We start from the raw sequence: 19,575 nt of genomic DNA, 5'->3' as shown, positions 1-19,575 counted from the left end.
AGGAAGTGCACTCCACTGAACCTAGACACTGTAGAATGCTCCTGCTGAAAACTCCAAATGTTAGCTTCATTGAGCTGCACCGCGACAACTCGTCACGGAAACTATACAAATTCTTCTATTTCAAACTTCAATTCATGAGTTACAGCATTGCCATGCTGAGTAGCTCCAGCTCATACCCGGAACTCAAACCGCATCCCAACACTTCGGTCTATATTCATATTTCATAAAAAATGCACTTCAAAATCTTCAAACAGGAAACTCTGCCAATGCGTCTGTTTCAAACTCAAATGTTTTACGTTAAAAGCTTATAAAATAATGACCCAACTGTGTAGGCCGTCACTTATAAAAACTAGCATACACATATAAATGTTCATGTAGCTTAGATCACTGGCGCTGTGCTACGCTCCAAGTTACAGAGATTTACGAGATGTATTTTGTCTTAGAGTAATCTCTTGCTCTCCAAGGAAGAGATTTCCGCCTAACACCGTCTAATCTTCGATAGCATCTTGCCAAAAATTGCCAAAATAAACTACACATACTATGATAAGCAGCACTACAGAGAATTGGGTGAGCACTCCATCATTTCTCAGGACTTTTACCAAAAACAAAGGAGAATAAATTCTAAATCTGACAGACATATTATACAAGCAAGTTCATGCATTAGATGGAAGGACTAGTAAGCCAATCATTTCAATCATTTCAACCCCCTTCCCGTCAGACTCTTCATATAAACAAATCCCCCTACCCCTATACCTACTCCAAAAAGACTGAAATTTAAAAATAAAACAGATGTGGCTAAAAAATATTGAGGTGGTTTTTTTTTCATAATGAAGACATGCCCGAAATATTCTGACACACAACCCCCCCCCCCCCAAATCCTCTTAACCGAATTCATACGAAGGACACGCATTGCTAAGGGAACAAGCATAAGAAACACTATTGTTTTTGACACCAATATCATAAATAATCATCTTGTCTCCATTATCATAAATAATCATCTTGTCTCCATTAATAATTAACCCTTAACTATATGTTTATATGAACATTGCCAGATTGATCATGTTTTTTGCAGAAAGAACGTTTGTTTCCCTTGGCATTAGTTGAGTCCACGTTTTCCAAATCAACTGGATCACGAGTACTCTTACATCTAATGACAACAGAGTACTAAAAACAAATAGGGCTCTAGATCTGTACACAGAAAACTAGACTGGCCACCAGCCCCTAAGTTTGTATGAAGTTATTTTTTTTTCTTAATTATTTAATATTCTAGAGCCTGTGGCCAGTCTAACAGAAAACTAGAGACTGTAGCTTAAGGCCATCCTAAAGAAATCTGTGTTTCTTACAAGCAGATACAATATTTACGATTTTTTGTTGTTGAAAAACTGTTAATACAGCAATATCAAAACAACTTCATGGTCATGCCCCAATCTTTTAAAGACTGGCTTTATGGACACTAAACCCCGACAAGTTTCAGCTGGTTATACATTTATATTAAGTCCCCTTGTACAAAAAAGAAACATCTATTGAGCATGGAGATATACACAACAAACAATTTTTTATGTCTGGCCTAAGTTGTAGTACTAAAGGAACACAGGGTATACCTCAGTGTCTGCCAAAGATTGGTGCCTTATTAAATCCCTTGATTAAGTCAAGTACTTGACCTTGACCTTGGCAACCATCCCAAATCACCTATGGACCCTGTGTTGCTGATGTTGGTTTTACCCAACCATATATATTTAATGCATACAGTACTAACACAAATAGGGGAGGGCAGGTGACATGGCATCAAGATTTGGTTTTGACAAATGTTTTTAGCATTTTTCCCCAATAGATAATTTCCATAATTAACTACAAATAGACCTTTTAAGATATTATTTTATCATTTGGAAATGTTTTTCAAGTAACACATCCCTCTTCAACGGGACATACATACAAGATTTCATCCGACCCCGACTTAAACCATTTCAATTATTGTCAATTATGACAGCTTTTTCCATCAAAGACAAAGTATCATTACCGTAACATCTCATTTCTTTATCTTAGCACTGCTGTACTTTCATTCAGAAGACTTAATTAAAACGTGAGTGTACAATTTATTCTGTACTCCAAGTGGACGGAAAATGATCATGATCTCCCGTTTTATAGGTGCTCTTCTAGAAGTGTGTAGATCTGTTTGTAGATTCATGTAACATGCTTTACGCTACAACCTCTTATCCTAATGACTTCCCCGTAAAGTTTCCTGATATATATACCCTGCAGTATCAGTGTATATACCTCATGCGTTTCCTTTTCTCATTCAAGATGAAATTTTTATTTATAATATTTAAAAACAAAATCTTTTTCTCTAGGTTTAAATGTTTTAAGTTTAGATTAAATTTCGTAGATTTTGCTGAAGCAACATTTATTTGATCCATGTGCCAGACAAGTGAGCAATAAACCATTATTGAAATGGACAGAAAAATTTAAAATACTGAAACTGATTTTACTTTCCTGAACTAGAATAATAGTAAATCTGCATTCAGGAAATTGTCAAAACAGTGTGGAAGGGTGATATGTAATGATTTTGTTTTATTTGCTAAGAATTACTTCCCTTGGCAAGATATTCATCGACCATTTTTATACTCTGAATTCCCGGAATAGCAACAATAGTGTCCAGATTGAATCCTTGATTTTTAAAAACAATTCCTGCTTACTTTTATTTTTACGCAACTATTTGTTTTGTTTTCAACTACTCAAATTTTAAACAACTAATCTAGTAAAATGCATCACAAAATGTGTTTTGCATGACTTACATCTTTAGAAAACGACTTCAGTGAATATTTTATAAAAGTACCTTTGGTATTTATTTATTTGGTAGTTAGTACTCTTAACCTCATTCAGTGATGGTTGTATACTACACAGTGTACTGAGAAACACAAACTAACGCCCAAACGCTCTAGAACTGTTTCTACCGAGACACATATCTAAGACAGTGACTTCCCTTCCCCCTGCACTCCTGGGTACTGAGTATTTTCTGTATGTTGTATGAATTGAGGATTGGACAGAACTAGCAGCACATTTATTATCGGGACTACTCACCATCTGTTTATACATATGTAATAATTATAGGTTTACAGAGCTTTTTGGTTGAAAAGGTCATCGTCGGGCACCTAATCTCCCTGTCTACAGCTGTTAAATATTACATGTATTTTGTGTCTGAAATAATTGGGGGAACACTATGGGGATACAAGTTGAATTTTTTAGATTCTAGCATACAACCAATTTTGTTTACATGGAAGTATATACAAAACTACATTAACACCATTTTAAAAACAGTAAGATATATGTAATAGAATATTTTATTTGGCATATTTCTTCAGAAATTAGAAACTTTCACCTTGTGGGGCCCTAACCAAGGATTTACCACAAATATGTGTTCATAGTAGAGAAAAGTATAGGATCACTCCTTACTAAAGTGTTTTCAAAATGAAACGCTATTGTAACCGAAAAATGGGAACATCTTGAATAGTGTGTTAATATATCATTTCTATTTCCTTTAAAGATCTTAAAGTTTGACGATGAAAAAAGGAGAGACAGAACAGGCTTTCACCTAGATTTTTCTTTGACAAAATAAAATTAACATAAAAAAGAAATGTTAATGTGTAGCTACCATGTATAGCTACCATGTATAGCTACCATGTATAGCCATGTATAGCTACCATGTATAGCTACTATGTATAGCCATGTATAGCTACCATGTATAGCCATGTATAGCTACCATGTATAGCTACCATGTATAGCTACCAACTTTTGAAAACTTACTTTGATCTACCATAGGAATATTGATCAGTTGAGTTGTCTTGGATACCATTGGGAGTAGCATCTTTAGCTTCCTCGTTAGACCCAGTGGACAGTTTAGATACCTGTGGAGAATGTCCAGAACTGTGTTTCCTGGGTGTGTCCGCCGGTGGAACAATACCTGACATGAATTTCATTCGACCAAGATCATCTTGATTCAACATTTCTGACAATTTCTTGTCCTTGTCTTTCACTTGCCGAGCGAATTCCTGCACTTTTTCATTACACTCCAGTTCTTCCTGTGACGGCTGCCGTTCGTGGTTGATAGAGAGGGGTGTACCTTCACTAATGTCTGAGGATGAGGAATTGCTCTGATGGTGACCATACGAACGTGTTGATCTATCGATGGGTGATGGAGCTTCTGGTTGGGGAACAGGTCTATGCGAAAGCGGAGACCGTTGAGGAACTTTGGGAGGCGTAGGGTCACTTTCATACCTGTCCGGCAGGTGAGGAGATGCCTCGAGTCTGGAGTTCGGGGAAATGTCCGGCCGCTCTGGCCGACTGTAACTGACCCGATCAGGTGAACTTTGATTGTAAGAATTTATATCCTGTCTATGCACATTTTCACTACTATCACTGTTTCTTTGAAGAGCACCAACTGAGTTGTCTCCCCTTTCAGCACACTCTCTCCGATGTGACTGCTCGCCATGATGTTGATGCGAGTAGCCATTACCCTGCACACTGTACTGTCCCAGATGATCCATACCTTTCTTGTCTACAGTAAACGGTACTGAATTATCAGACTTGTCGCTACCCGAGCTGTGATGGTCTCTAGCAGACCTAGAACCCTGCTTGGACATTTCCTGTCTATTTTCATATCTGCCCTTGTACTTAGAACTATATTGGTTACCTTGTCTAGGAGAATCCGTGCCAAGGTCAGATGGTTTAGTCCGACCTTCGAAAGACTTTTTCAAATTGTTCACACTTGAAGGTGATTTACGAACTTTATTGTCACCAGAACCTTTGGACGGTTTCTTTTCAAAACGGAAAATACGATCTTTGACTGATGGACTATCTGCATCTTCCTTTTCAGAAGGCGACACTTCCGGGTGACGGGAATGATCCGAGGTCATAAACGGGCGAGGTGCCATTATAGAACTAGTACTCTGGGAGTTGCCAAGCGGCCTTGAACTAATTGTTGGCGTAACGGTGCTTTCCGCTGTGACAAATTCTGACTCGTCTACTTTATTATCAAGGTCTAGAGGAGGCATGTTGATTGCATTTTCGCTCTTCCAGCCTTGGTTGTTCAGATTCCTGCGAGGTGGCTTCTGGATCTGTTGCTTATAGTTGTTGTTTTCGGTGAGGAGTGTCGTTGACTTGGAACGATTGTACACACCCACCTGGCGTGCAGACCTCGTTTTGTGGGAACCATACGAATCGTCTGCACATCTGCAAAGACAAAAATGAACAGCCAATGAAAACAACGCAATGAAATCACATGACCATAAGTGAACCTGCATTACATTCGTCACAGTCAATGGAACTACGACAGATATTTTAGAAAACATCAGACAAAAATAATGAATGAGTGATTATAATAGAATGTGAATGGATTATTTACACATGCCTTTATGTTCTGTATATATGATGTATCTGTATATTAGTATATAGAATGTATCTTTATGTTAGTAAACTGTATATATCCAGTAATAAACCCATGCCTGGTAATAAGCCCACCCAAATCTATTGTATTTAAGTAGAATGCCAACAAATGATATTTCATTGTACTGTTATAAACACATCCATCTACTTTGATTCTGAGATTATGTATTGGCCCCTAGTCTTATTGCAGAATATAATGTATTTGGTATATATATTATTACCACTATATTTCTATATTTTATAGTGTAGTATGTACTTGTACGTTTTTTATTGTCTATGTACATTTCATGTTACACATTAGCAAGCCATTCATGGCCATTATTCCGTCCAGCATGTAGGTATGCATGAAAACATGCAGAGATTAAATAGCCATAGTGTCTGGACGTTAGATCGGTCAATCTTGTAAAATAACTGATGTCTTCTGGACATCTTCATACACCATTAATATTTGCCTTATCTCTGCTACAACATAAATCTGTCCCAATGTAGGGTTCACCCCCACTTCACCTCCACTAGTTATCAACATCAGTCAACATGTGAAGCTAATTTATCCAGGATTGGTGGCATTTTAGACAAATCAGGGGACCACTATGCTATAAATCCTAATTTACACATTTTTGCTGACAGGGGACCAAATAGTTCCTCCAAAAGTCCAAACAGTTACCACAGACACCATTATAGTCCTAAACGTGTCTTCTCACCATCATCTTCTAGGGCCCATGCAACCTTTTCCTGAAGAATGCATGCTTGACCACAGGTGGTCAGTACTTAATCATCCCTCACCATGTACTTAGTAGCTTGACCAATACTAAAGAATGGTCCTATCTACAACATTGGAAACCTGTTCTAGCTGGCCAGATTATTTACCATTACTAAGGAAACCTGCTCTGTCCAGTACCTTGACCATCATTAGGAAACCTGTTCTGGCAGGTACCTTGACCATGACTAAGGAATTTATCCGACCAGTAGATTGACCATTACTTAGGAATCCTAGCATTGCCCTGAGGTCTTATTGTCTTTCTACACACCCACCCACCAACAGCTGTCAGCTGTCCTTACTATCAGGGAAGGGAAGAATGCAGACCTCTGCAGTTCTATCAGTCAGGACAGAGGTCAAGGTTGCATTTTCATAATCCTTGTTATATTCAACGTAAATAACATCTTAATATATGGAATAAAATAAATTCTTTTTTATGTCAATATAAAAGTTCACAGCAAAATAAAAAAATTGTGTTGCTGTATTAATGAATTTCAAAATCAGCATAAATGTTGACTCCAGGGTAAATGAAGTAACTATTTTTTCCATTAAAAAAAAGAGACTATTTTCAATGACAAAATTAAACCTGCTGGAGTTAAGGAGTTTGATACCAGAAGTCTGACACAACACTAAGTCTATGTGATACACTCAGAGTTACATCTCAGAGAACCCATTTCCTGCCTGCTTAATAAGTTTGACCCTTTTTTCTTTTGCATTTCTCTCAATGGAAATTCCCTACGGCCCTTCAATTGCATAATTCTCCGGAATGTCGAACGGAATGTTCCTTATCAGGCGTTTTAGGCGCAAATGTTTGCTTGAAACAAAACATGTGCCAATTATGCCAGTGGACTTTCAACTGCTAGACTTGCAAGTGTCGGGAGATATGATAAGTGTCTCTATTCTGTTGCGATCAGCTGATGATGAAAGAGACAGCCTTTCCCTCTGAGGGCAGGTTTGCAAATTAGTTGCATGTTATGGATTTCTGAAAGCACTTCCTCATTTCTTTTTTCAATGTTTGTTTTCAGAGCCTTGTAAACATTTCTGATTTAGGTTGTATACATTTTTTTTGTAAGAAGAATTAAAGAGTTTTCTCTTTGTTAATTTTTAATCTTTCTCTTTGGCACTTGTGTAGAATTCAGTAAAACTTCTAACAGTTAATTTATCTGGCACCTAAGTATGAGGATACCCTGTCTACTCTGACAGTATGGAAATACCAAAATATATTCATCATATTATCAAACATTATTTGTTCTTATCAAAAACATTTTTTACAACATTCTGGTTTCTCATTTTTTTCCATTTCTCAAGTTTTACCGTAAACATTTGGGAGGGGCTATCACTATTGACATATTGTCACAAACATTGGTCACTGCTGGTCACTATACTCCCGTACTAGCCAAGTCATACAGGTCATTCGTAGGTGTCATCATTTCTATTTAATGACCGCCAGCTTACAGGTGGACACTGGTTTTTGTTCTTGGTCACCTGTGGTCATCTGTACACATGTTGACCATTAGTCATAACAGGTACCAGCTTGAGCTGACCAACACTGTAAACAAACTGGTCATTACCTGTATACGTCACAAAGTATCATAAAATATATCTCCAGGCTTTTTTTACCTGCAATCAGATCTACTGGTAGATAATTTGTTTTTATGTCAGTTGTTATAAAATAGATAATGGCATTTCCTATTTCCTGTCTAGATTGCGTTGATGATAAAATTATGCAACAGGAACCTAGCTGCACTGATAAACTTAAAGATTAATAACACATAGATCTGACTTCAGCACAATTAATTGATTTCATGTTAATTGATATCAAGAATATCACGAAATCTTCCACAAATATTGAAAACCAATTCACTAAAAGTATGTTTCTTCATTTTGCTGTATTTTATTACACAGACACAAACATCATATCACTATGATTCAATTTAGGGCTCAATGTTATTGGTGTTTTGTTGAAGTAACTCTTCTAAGAATGATTTCCTGAGAGGTGAATTTAATGTATTGTACAAGGGAGAGTTTCTTTGAAGTTTTGAACAAACTGAATAATACCACCAATTCAATAATACCCAGGTCCGAGAGAAATGGGGGCTAAGATCAAAGGATGAGCCTCAGGATTAAGGCTCTTTCCACGGCCCCCAAGGGGGCTCGGCGAACTTCCTTGCCCCCTGATGCCCTCTCCCCATTATAAAACTTCAAAAGGGCAAGAAAAAACATCAACAAGGATCAATCTCAGTTTCTGATCATTTCCACATAAAACTGTCATAATAAGCCATATAGTGAATGATTAACCGTGACCAGTACATGCTATTTTATAGTTAACTCACCAAGGTACAACCTTGACCCTCTAGTCACAGTGGGATATGACCTTGACCTCCGGGTTTTTGATACTTACTGTAATAATTTTCTTTCATTTTCTTTCAAATTTCAGTGGTTTTTTTCGAAATACTTCTGCGAATACCTTTACTTTTATGTGAAATAATTCTTTTCTATTGTGAAACATGTGAATGTAACAGAATATACGATGAAAGAGGTTGTTGATACTGAACCAAACTAGTTCAGTAATGTATGTAATATATCTAACATCCTGTGATATTTAATAGCCTTACAGGGCAAATGTTTGATGTCTAAGACCTGTTTTGGCACAATAGAATCATATTCAATGGTTAGCATAATATTTCAGTGGGAACTTGTTTTTATTAAATAGAGTAATTAAGTGTTGAAATGTAAGAGAATTTCCTATACTGTTTTGCACAGAACAAGTCTGCAATTTGGGCAGAGGATTGACTTTGGGGGGGGGGGGGGGNTGATTGACTGAATAGGGGCAGAGATCAGGGGTCTGAAGGGACAATATGACTTAAATGGGGCAACTTAACAGGACACAGCAGTGTGACTGACTGGGATAGGGTGGAGAATGGTTCGACTGGTACAAATTAACCAGGCTATGTAGGACAATATATGTACTTACTTGATTCCCCAGCGCTGGAATGAATACATCACCATCTGTTGAGGGTGAATATCTGTTGGACTTGCACGTACAAGTCAAGCATTGGGGACATTGTTATATCACATCCTGGGAAAAGTCTGCAGACTGACCATATTGACTGGCAGGTCAAACCAACTGGTCAATGAATTTTAATAACATCCAAAACCACCACACATATATCCAGTTTTGGCCACAACGAAACACTGTTCCTTTTGAGGTAGAGAAATACACAGATTACAGAACTGTTTGTCCCAGGAATCAACATTAAATAACTGAGACACCAATTCTCAGGTACATGCTACCCCGACAATCAATCTGTGAACTATATAAACTTTCCTCAATAAAACTTTTACATCTCTGTTACAAAGTAAACATGGAGCCTGTGAGTTTAATCGGGCCAATTTAACAGCTGGTTTGTGGCCCGAATTAATCTCCTACTACAAGTTTATGTTAATTGGTAGTGCACTAGCCCCCAGCTTGTACACTACCAATGACTGGAGTATGTAGTATACTGGGACACACACTCTCCCCCTACTACAGCACAACAGTCTCCTCCTGTGTTACAAGTACATCTATACACACACAATGTATCCAAAATTACACCTAATGAACAAGGCCTATCAAGGTCCCCATACCCTGAACAGTACTCCAAATCCCAAAACACACTGGTGTACACATTGCTTACTTCCCCTTAATCCTTTCTAAGCCGTTAAAAAAACCAAATCCCACATCAGCACTGCAGCCAAGATGGCGACTGTCTTAGTAACCACAGGGTTCACAAGGGTCCAACACTGAAGATGACATGCAACATATTGTCGGCATGTAGTTGCCACCTCATGACTATTCCCGTTAAACCGTGTCAACCTTTGACCCTCAAGCAACGTCACTTCCAGAGAAATGTGTCCCCTGGGAATGTTTTTAAGTGCCGACTATAGTACCCCTGGCTATATACAATCAGACCTTTATCTCACTAAAAGTAAAAGTGTTGGAAGATGAGTTCGGAGATAAAGAACTATACAGTAATCCATTAAAGGCATGTTTGCCCTAATAAAGGACCTTGACCGATAATATACAGTACTGCCAAAATCAGACTCGACCTGGAGATAAATCCCAAGGAATAAGTAAGACAGCTCGTCGTTAGGGACGACTCGCATCTGTTGTTTATTATGTCTCTATTTATTCCCTATAAAATGCGAGGAAAACATTCAGAGAACTTTGCTACAATTTCATTATAATCCTGCCTCATTTTTTTCGGCATTCCTCTGCCTTGTCGACAATAATATCCTGACAATGTCTGTGCTGCAGTGTAGAGCTAATGTTTCGATCAGACGTCTAAATTGTGTTATATCTTTACCTCACCGAGCACTCAAAATGATAAACTCAGGAACACATAAACATGCTATAGAAAATTATGGGATGTAATGATGGTGGGGGAGGTCTCTGATTGGGTCTCATTAGCGCTGAAAACCCTGGCAACCAGACGATCCCTATTTATTATTTGCACATAACACATTGAGGACACATTCCACAGAACATGAGAGAAGCGAGTCGCTGTCTACTTTTTTGCACAAAACAAGTTCAGCAATAAACACACACTGTACACATCCTCCTCACAGTTCTCTGAATATTGCGTAAATGTTCTGAAACTGTCAAAACTAGAATCTCTTATCAATATATGGATGTCAACAATACACATTTATGTCACAATATATAAAAATGCAAACATTCTGCTGAAACCAGAAAGTTGAACTGAAATTATACTTGAAATTAATTAATGTTAAGGATGTTACAAAATGAAATAAAAAAACATGTCAAAATTGTCAAAACTAGATCCACTTGCATAACTAAACATCAGGCTTCAAGTCAACCATTGCGAGATTTCCATAAAGACTCGTTTGAGAACATGCCTTATAGATGAATTTTATCATGACTACCTTATGTTCCAATCAAGTATGAAGCAGCTTTCAAGAATCTTGAAATGATCATGCAAATGCCATGTTATCCAAATCACTGAAGCTCTGAGGAAGCTACCATCTCTCACGATAACTGCACTTCATTAAATCAATTCAACTGGAAAAACCACAACCACAGCTAACTGGTACACCATATTAATATCTGGTAATCATTTCAGGGTATTTGGAATCTTCCATCGGATGAAAGTTGAAAAAAAAATGAAAAAATAAGCCAGACAGATTTATGCAGCAGGAGATACAAATCCCAATTTAAGCAGGGTCTGGATGAAAATGAATCGCTTGTGTACAAAAGAACGTTTTTGATGATAAAAAAAATCCACAGATAATAAAATCCCAATTAAAATGAGAACATAAGCCACGCCACAACAGATAGCAGTGTATCTGATGAGGAAACATTTGCCACAGAGTTACTTATCCAAAGATAACAGGGAACACAAGTGTGTTATTCCGACCAGCATCTGATTTCACTAATCACCTTGTTACGTTAAAATGTCCAGGTGTACGCTAGGTAGGTCAGCTTGTATTGGAATCTTGTAACTTGTAAACGCTAAACAAAACACCATGTTCATCCATCAGTTAAAACAAGAGAATACCTTAACCTGGTCAGGCTCCAGTTTCTGAGGAGAATTCTCTATATACAGTTTAAAGTAGGCGATTCCTGCAAGGCACCGAACCATAGATGACTTGTTTATAATTAAACTTAGTTCAAATTCTATAACAATTTACATGAAACTTCAACAATGTATCTTCCTCATTGTCTATATTTACCATTGGATAAAAACATGAGGTAATTCAATTCTGTATACACACTCTCTAAACATTATCAGGTCTGATAGTCACTTTGAAATCTGCACTAACAAGATCTCTCAGACAGTTTCCTGCCTTCAAACAGTGGATCAAAGAATACCTGAACAGAATTACAGGCATCTGTATTCTTCACCTTACAATCAACTTCTGGTCAGAATCGTTTTTTCTGCACTCCGAATTATCTCATATGTATGTTCCGAAAGTAATGTGGTAGAAGAGTCCATCAGAGAAATCAAGGGATGATCAGGGTCTGTGCACCAACACCAGACCTATGATGTCAAAACAAGTTTCCGCTTGAGTTCTATCTTTGGTGCCAGAAATGGACTTCAGCTGTTCCAGATTCAACTCCAGACATTTTCTGATTGATGTGTTGTCCAAATCATTGGAGAAAGTGTGAATCCATCAGGTTAAAGCAGGTGATAAGGATCATGTACAACATGGCGGTCAATGTCCCGGTCAGTTACCTGGGAAGGGTTTGCTTTGGGTCATCAGATCTGACTTTTCCTCTACTCTCAAGTGATACTGGACAATAATGCATTTTGCATCACATAAATGATTGTGATTTTGAATTACCTCTGCTGCACATTTTAAAACATGACCTTCATTTACTATGAGGTTATACCCTCAATACCCTGGCTGGCTACCTGTGAATGACCTTGACCCTTGAATTTGAACATAACATCATGGCTACCTGTGACTAACCTTGACCCCTTTTGAACTTGACCCTACTACCATGGCTACCTGTGAATGACTTTAACTCACTTTGTATTTGGCTCTAATATTATGGCTAACTGTAAAGTGAAATTTCCCTGGTAATACTTTGCCAAAAATTACCCATATCTTGAGACCAGCATATTACCTGTCCATTTTTTATTCAGATATTCCGTTCCCTGTAAAACTTGGCCATATATAAATTTGTTACGGTTCTTGAGTTACTAAGTGAATTATGACTTGTACAAGAAAGATCCATTACTTAGAAATGTGTCCATCAACTGAAAAATACCTGTAGCCTTTCATCAAGGTTGAAAACTGTCCATCACCTAACCTCCCCAAATCAATCAGGCCACTCACTGGTCACCTCTGACCAACCTGATGACCAAACAAAATAAGACTGCTAGCTAATATAAACAACTATCAATTACATACCACAGGGTGCCCAATACAAATCACAGCATGGTAGTAACTCAATTATCCAGAACAAGCTAATAATTAAACAGCAGGAGTAAGGCTGACCTGGTGTAACACTGGCACAGATCTGGGTTGGAGATGGGAGGGATTGGGACAGATCAGGGCTGGAGAGGGGAGGGATTGGGACAGATCAGGGCTAGGAAGGGGAGGGATTGGGACAGATCAGGGCTGGGGAGGGGAGGGATTGGGACAGATCAGGGTTGGGGAGGGATTGGGACAGATCAGGGCTGGGGAAGGGAGGGATTGGGACAGATCAGAGCTGGGGATGGGAGGGATTGGGGCAGATCAGGGCTGGGGAGGGGTTGGGACAGATCAGGGCTGGGGTAGGGAGGGCTTGGGACAGATCAGGGCTGGAGAGGGGAGGGATTGGGACAGGTCAGGGCTGGGGATGGGGGGGATTGGGACAGATCAGAGCTGGAGAGCGGAGGGATCGGGACATATCAGGGCTGGGGATGGGAGGGATTGGGACAGATCAGAGCTGGGGATGGGAGGGATTGGGACAGATCATGGCTGGGGATGGGAGGAATTGGGACAGATCAGGACTGGGGATGGGAGGGATCGGGACATATCAGGGCTGGGGATGGGAGGGATTGGGACAGATCAGGACTGGGGAGCGGTGGGATTGGGACAGATCAGAGCTGGAGAGCGGAGGGATCGGGACATATCAGGGCTATATCGGGACAAATCATGGCTATGGAGTGAATGGATAGGGAAAGATCAGGGCTGGGGAGAGGAGGGATCGGGACAGATCAGGGATGGGGAGGGGAGGGATTGGGACAGATCAGAGCTTGGGATGGGAGGGATCGGGGCAGATCAAGGCTATATCCGGACAAATCAGGGCTGGGGAAGGGAGCGGTTGGGACAGATCAGAGCCTTGGAGGGGAGGAAAGGGATCGGGACATATCAGGGCTATATCGGGACAAATCATGGCTGGGGATGGGATGGATAGGGAAAGATCAGGGCTGGGGATGGGAAGGATCGGGACAGATCAGGGATGGGGAGGGGATGGATCAGGAAAGGGCAGGGCTGGGGAGGGGACAGATCGGGACAGATCAGGACTGGAGAGGGGAGGGATCCGGACAGAACAGGGCCTGAGATGGGAGGGACTGCTGACCTGGTGTAACATTGGCACAGCTAGATTAGGGCTGGGTAGGGGGTGTATAAACTAGATGGATGAAGCAGTTGGTTATCAAACTCTTTGTACTTTCCATAAGATGTCTATCATTCCTCTACAAGTGTCCAAGTTCTATGTTTGGTTTACATACAGCAGGGAGGCATACAGACCAATACCATCAAACACTCTATCTTAGCCTTTATTAATATATCATAGCCAACAATCAATCAGCAGTCATACCAGACCATGACAAATCTGGGTATCACAGTGTTGGTTGGAGGAATGAAGCTGTTTGTATCAAACATAAGGACCCAGACCACACCAAGTATATACACTATCTCCCACGCTTATGGAATGTGAGCCAATATTCCCTCAACACTGGGAAGGGGATACCAAGTACTTATCAACATTATCTCGACTAGATTAATCATTACAGCTGCTTATGTGTCTGTATAGACAGGCAATAGATGGGACCAGTGCTGGCTGTATTACAGGGTTAACCTTGATTAACCTTTACTGACCTTGAAGTTAAATCTACATAAATTTCTCTGAAGACTTCAAATGATTTATCAACACTGTCCAACACATAGATTTTTTTAATTTGCAAAAGTTTACTATCAAAACAATGATTGCCATTATCTTTTTAAAAATATCCAAAAAGATGCTGCCCTCCATCCCTGTATAATCCTTACTCAAATATTTTATTAAAAATTCCAAAATAGTAAACTTTCTACTTAAAAAATCTACCAAAACAATAACTTGCCATTATCGTTTCAAAATCCTGTAATAACCCTGTCACATTCCCCCATGCTTTGTATCGGCTACATTCCCCCATGCTCTCCTACAAAAAGGTTTAAAACATAATTTTTGCTACTAAACGGCCTACCCCTGCTTCATGTTACAGCTGCCTATTAGAGCCCATCAAAGGATAGCTGTTCATAATGGTTTCCGAATCACTACCTCATCAAAATCCACTTACAACGGGATTGTACAGACCTCAGGACTTCAAGGACTGTATCCTCAGTGAATTAAAACCACTAGATTACCGGCACTCTTCTGAAACACAACACCACACATAACAGACATCACAGATCAACTTGAAATCCGATTCTGCTGTAATATTGCCCAACGCAGGACAACAAAATTTCAAAACATTGTGAAATCTCCTGTCTCCAAGGCTGTGAAAATTCCAGCACTAGTATATCCTTTTCAGTGGCACATTTTGCTGTGCTAAAATCCAAAACATGTGTAATTCCTGGCTTGAATATCCACGTTTGAACACAACTGCTTCAGGAGGATACTTTGACCCAAAGGTCACAGGGGTCATGGTTCATGAAGTGCAGGTCAGGCAAGCATGAATGATGTCCAAATATGAATTTTCAAATAAATATTTCCGAACAAGATTTCTATTTTTTTGTTGCTCTAGATTTAGATCTCCAATATTCTAAATTTGCCCTAAATTAAATTATATTTTTTAATAAAAAAAATTGCTGATATTTGTCCATATATTTGTAGGGTGTGGCTTTATAATGTCACAGTGGCCCTGAGCAAAACAGCAACCGACAAGGTGACAAGTATTTTACCTGGTCCGTAGTTTATCAATCCAACCTTTGTCTAACTACACCTTACAAATTGCCTTCAGTCACATGATCGAATACATTTTAGTTCTAAATCAAAAATTGAAATTTATAATAACTTCTTGCCTTGCCTCTCAGCCACCTCATTGCTAAATCAAAATTCATAAAACAAGTCTGGAGTCTGTGCATCTCTTCTTCTGTTTCAACATATTGATTCACATATACTAGGCACAGATAGAGTACATAAAGGTAATGAATGTAAAATATTCACATTTCTGACAAAACCATGAGGCTAACACCAACAAAAGCATACGAAAACTTACATACTGTGGCTAAATATTTCAACCATACCTTAAAAACCCTTCAAACTTTCCCGAAAGTTGTAGAAATTGTAACATTCATCAAGAAAACATGGCCAAAACTGGATCGAAACATCTCCCCTCGAAAAAGTAAGTATGGTGGAGTATTCTGCACGTACCGGTTTGTGGTGTAACGACGTAATTTGACATATGGCTGTCACAATGCATAAAGGTTTGTGTAGGGGACTTCTGCACATGTTAGATACAAGCCTCGGTCTGTTTGTCAAAGTGCCATACAGATGTGGCAAACCTACTTTCTGTTGCTTCGAGTATAACTATTGTCTAGCTCTATCAGGGAAACAACAAACCAACCGAATCCCAGAACAAAGATACACAGCACAATAACACTAAAACATAGTCCATGGTCCCAGAGTTTATAGTAAAAAATAGTTACCTAATCAGAACACATACCAAAGGGAAATAACTCTCCACAAAAGATTAATTCACTGGTACCAGTCTACCTTTTTTATACATTTTTTATAATGTACCCACAAAATAATGTCATTTGTATATATAATATAGAACATTATAGACATATCTGCTACACATGTGTTGGATATGTATCTGCATCAAGGCTGTCCATGACATGAAAAACCTTAAAATCCTACGTTTTTGATAATGTTCTTATATCTCAGGTTCCTTGATCCCTACAAGGGAAACTGGACCAAACAACCTTGAAAAACAAACACTTTATCAAACTGTTTTTTACTCCATCCATCCACAACAAGAACATATTCTATCCAAACCTGTGCTAGTCTTTATCATTAAGAGTCGAAATCACACTATCTATAATCCCCACTTCAGTCATATTGATCCACAAATCACCAGACGAAACACTTTGGATATCTACAGTTAAAATCCTAACGAGCGAATAAACTGACATTGAAAACCATTACGTCCCAAATTAACTTTTCACATATTTTTGTATCCATGGTATTTTCCAGCATCAGTAGGTGTGAAAAGAGCTCCACGTATTTCATGTTGCTCTCACTATCACCTGAAGAAATTGTGCAATTGTATTAGACCAGCAAAAGAATATCTAGGAAAATTCTTTTGAAACAACATTACAATGCGTAAGTGTTCTAGAGAAAAAAATACTTTTGTTTTATCATGAAAAATTAATTTGTGTCACAGATATCAGATAAATCTGAAATGATTCAGCTGTACATATTTGGATAAAATCCTCAACCAACAGCAGATTTGTTAATACAATCCTTGTACACAATTAAATTAACATCTTCCAGTAACTGGAATTCCACAAAACTCACAAATCTTGAAACAATTCCAATCAAAGCTAGCGGATACATAGCAGCAGACTTTTGACACCTGTAAACTCTCCAGTGATTGAGATGTTAAAGACAAACCTAATTAGTAATCTTAAAGAAATCCATTAGTTGTCAATTTAGTTTCTAAATTCCTCGACTTACAACACCTTATCACTGTACCCAAATAAATGGCAAAAATAATCGGTCTAAAATCAACAGACTTGGGACTATTGAATTACACAATCATTACATCTATTGATATTGATCATATAACCAAGTTCTGTTGACAGTTTGAACAATCTTCTAGTCTCAATTGTTGCCATTTCAAAAATAGAACACAAGAAATTGGGCTGAATTCTACAACAAACATTTGAGAGAACATAAAAATTTAAACAAATACATGTATATATACTGTACCAAATCCTCTACCAACAGTGCTTCACAATAATAATATACAACATTTGATATAGCGCCCTATCTAGCTAACATAAGCCACTCTTAAGCGCTTTAACAATAGCTATCCTGAAAGAATATTTCTGCTTAAATTCAAACTTTATCAAAATCACTTTGACCAAACTAACATCCAAAATCCAGGTAGATTATCCGAATTCACATCCACAATCCAACTGAACATCCGAGATACTCTGCCCTTCCTGAAATATGTTGAGTCAAAATTTCCATCAAAACTCACGGTCACATTTACAGAAATGCTTTCCCCAGGTCTTGTGTAGTCCTGTTATTGCATCGGAATGTAGGTAAGCAGTTTATAGTCCCTGGTTACAATTGAAAATCAGTTATCTGTCGATCAACCCCCGATTGTGTTTTGTTGAACATCCTAACAATGACCCTCGTTATACAAGACTTAGGTACTCAGAAAATAATCAGCCCCTGTAATGGACAGAATGTAACAAAGACATTTAAAGTCTGTTCAACTCAGAACCAGACTCCTCTAAACAAAAATAGGAGTCATCGTCACAGGAGATTGTACCTTCCATAAATCTGCGGGAATATCAGGCCATTTATCTGTGAAGTGGTATCTAAATGAGGGTGCCATTTCGTAATTGGGGGTGATTTGTAAACAAATGATGGGGGGTTTAATAATGTTATGTATGTAGGCATTATCTTATATACTCTCTTAACACTGAGGGAAACCAGGCAGTTTTACACTACAGAGCAGGGACTACGCTGATTTAGTGTAGAGAGAAAAATACAGAGATGTCAATCTAAACAATTCTTATCTCCCCTTTTCTAATGGTGACCTCAATCTTAAATATTTTTCTCATGAGTTATCTCCCCTTGATTGAAGTGGAAGCAAAGTTGTCTACAAACTTTTACAGCTCATCTGCCTGCAATTACCTTTTTAATGTAAACACGAAATATGAACGATCGAAAGATTATCTCCCCTTACACAAATAATATCTTGCCACCAAATTTTAGAAATACAACTGATGTATGTTAATGTGTACTTAAATAATTTTGGCCGTTTGCCAATGCTAACATGACATTACTAACTATCTATTTCATCTCTAATCTGATTGGTCAATTTAATCTTTTGATAGGAAATCTTGAAAAGTAACCTTACTGGCATAAAACGATTCTGTTTAGCCCCTACTCAAGGAGGAAAATTCCATTGACAGTGATTCAACTGTTTACCGTGTCGCTGACTTATAATCATTGCATACACTAGATTTACCTATGTTTCATAGTTTAAATAAAAACATGAAATTTGCCATATCAGTGTTTTGTTTAAAAGACTGTTTGCCTGCTTCAATTTGGAAGTGGCTATTTTTTTTGGCAGATATATTAGTCAACATTACATCATGTGGACCTTCAACTGGCTGTACACTCACATCAACCACCGATCTTAAACCTCAGTGAGGACACCGATGGTGTTAAAAACAAAACTACCGAAATTAAAATAAAAACCAACCAAACTGCACAAGACAAATAATATATCTTAAATCTCGTTAAATGTATAAGCTTGCTTTACTCTGTATTCAGGATTATCGTCAGTGAAAGCTGAACAAGCAATAATTAAGACTTTGTAGATTTCACAGATTTCAAATCAGAATGGAAAATCTTTGTAACAGTTGCTATAGAATGC

The 19,575-nt window shown here is 38.3% G+C and overlaps 1 protein-coding gene across 4 annotated transcripts in view; it reads right to left on the bottom strand.

Annotated features, from left to right (window-relative positions):
- Positions 1–19,575, bottom strand: part of LOC110447164 — a 207,253-nt gene that overhangs the window by 8,236 nt on the left and 179,442 nt on the right. For all 4 annotated transcript variants that reach the window (XM_021492674.1, XM_021492673.1, XM_021492675.1 and 1 more), the window contains one exon: positions 3,802–5,226. In XM_021492674.1, the coding sequence (XP_021348349.1) occupies positions 3,802–5,226 (1,425 nt within the window). The remainder of the gene's footprint in view (positions 1–3,801; positions 5,227–19,575) is intronic.

The sequence above is a fragment of the Mizuhopecten yessoensis genome, unplaced genomic scaffold, assembly GCF_002113885.1.
Source record: "Mizuhopecten yessoensis strain PY_sf001 unplaced genomic scaffold, ASM211388v2 scaffold3229, whole genome shotgun sequence".
In the NCBI taxonomy this organism is placed as follows: Eukaryota; Metazoa; Mollusca; class Bivalvia; order Pectinida; family Pectinidae; genus Mizuhopecten; species Mizuhopecten yessoensis.
The sequence above is the reverse complement of the archived record's forward strand: the minus strand, read 5'-3'. Positions and strand labels throughout refer to the sequence as shown.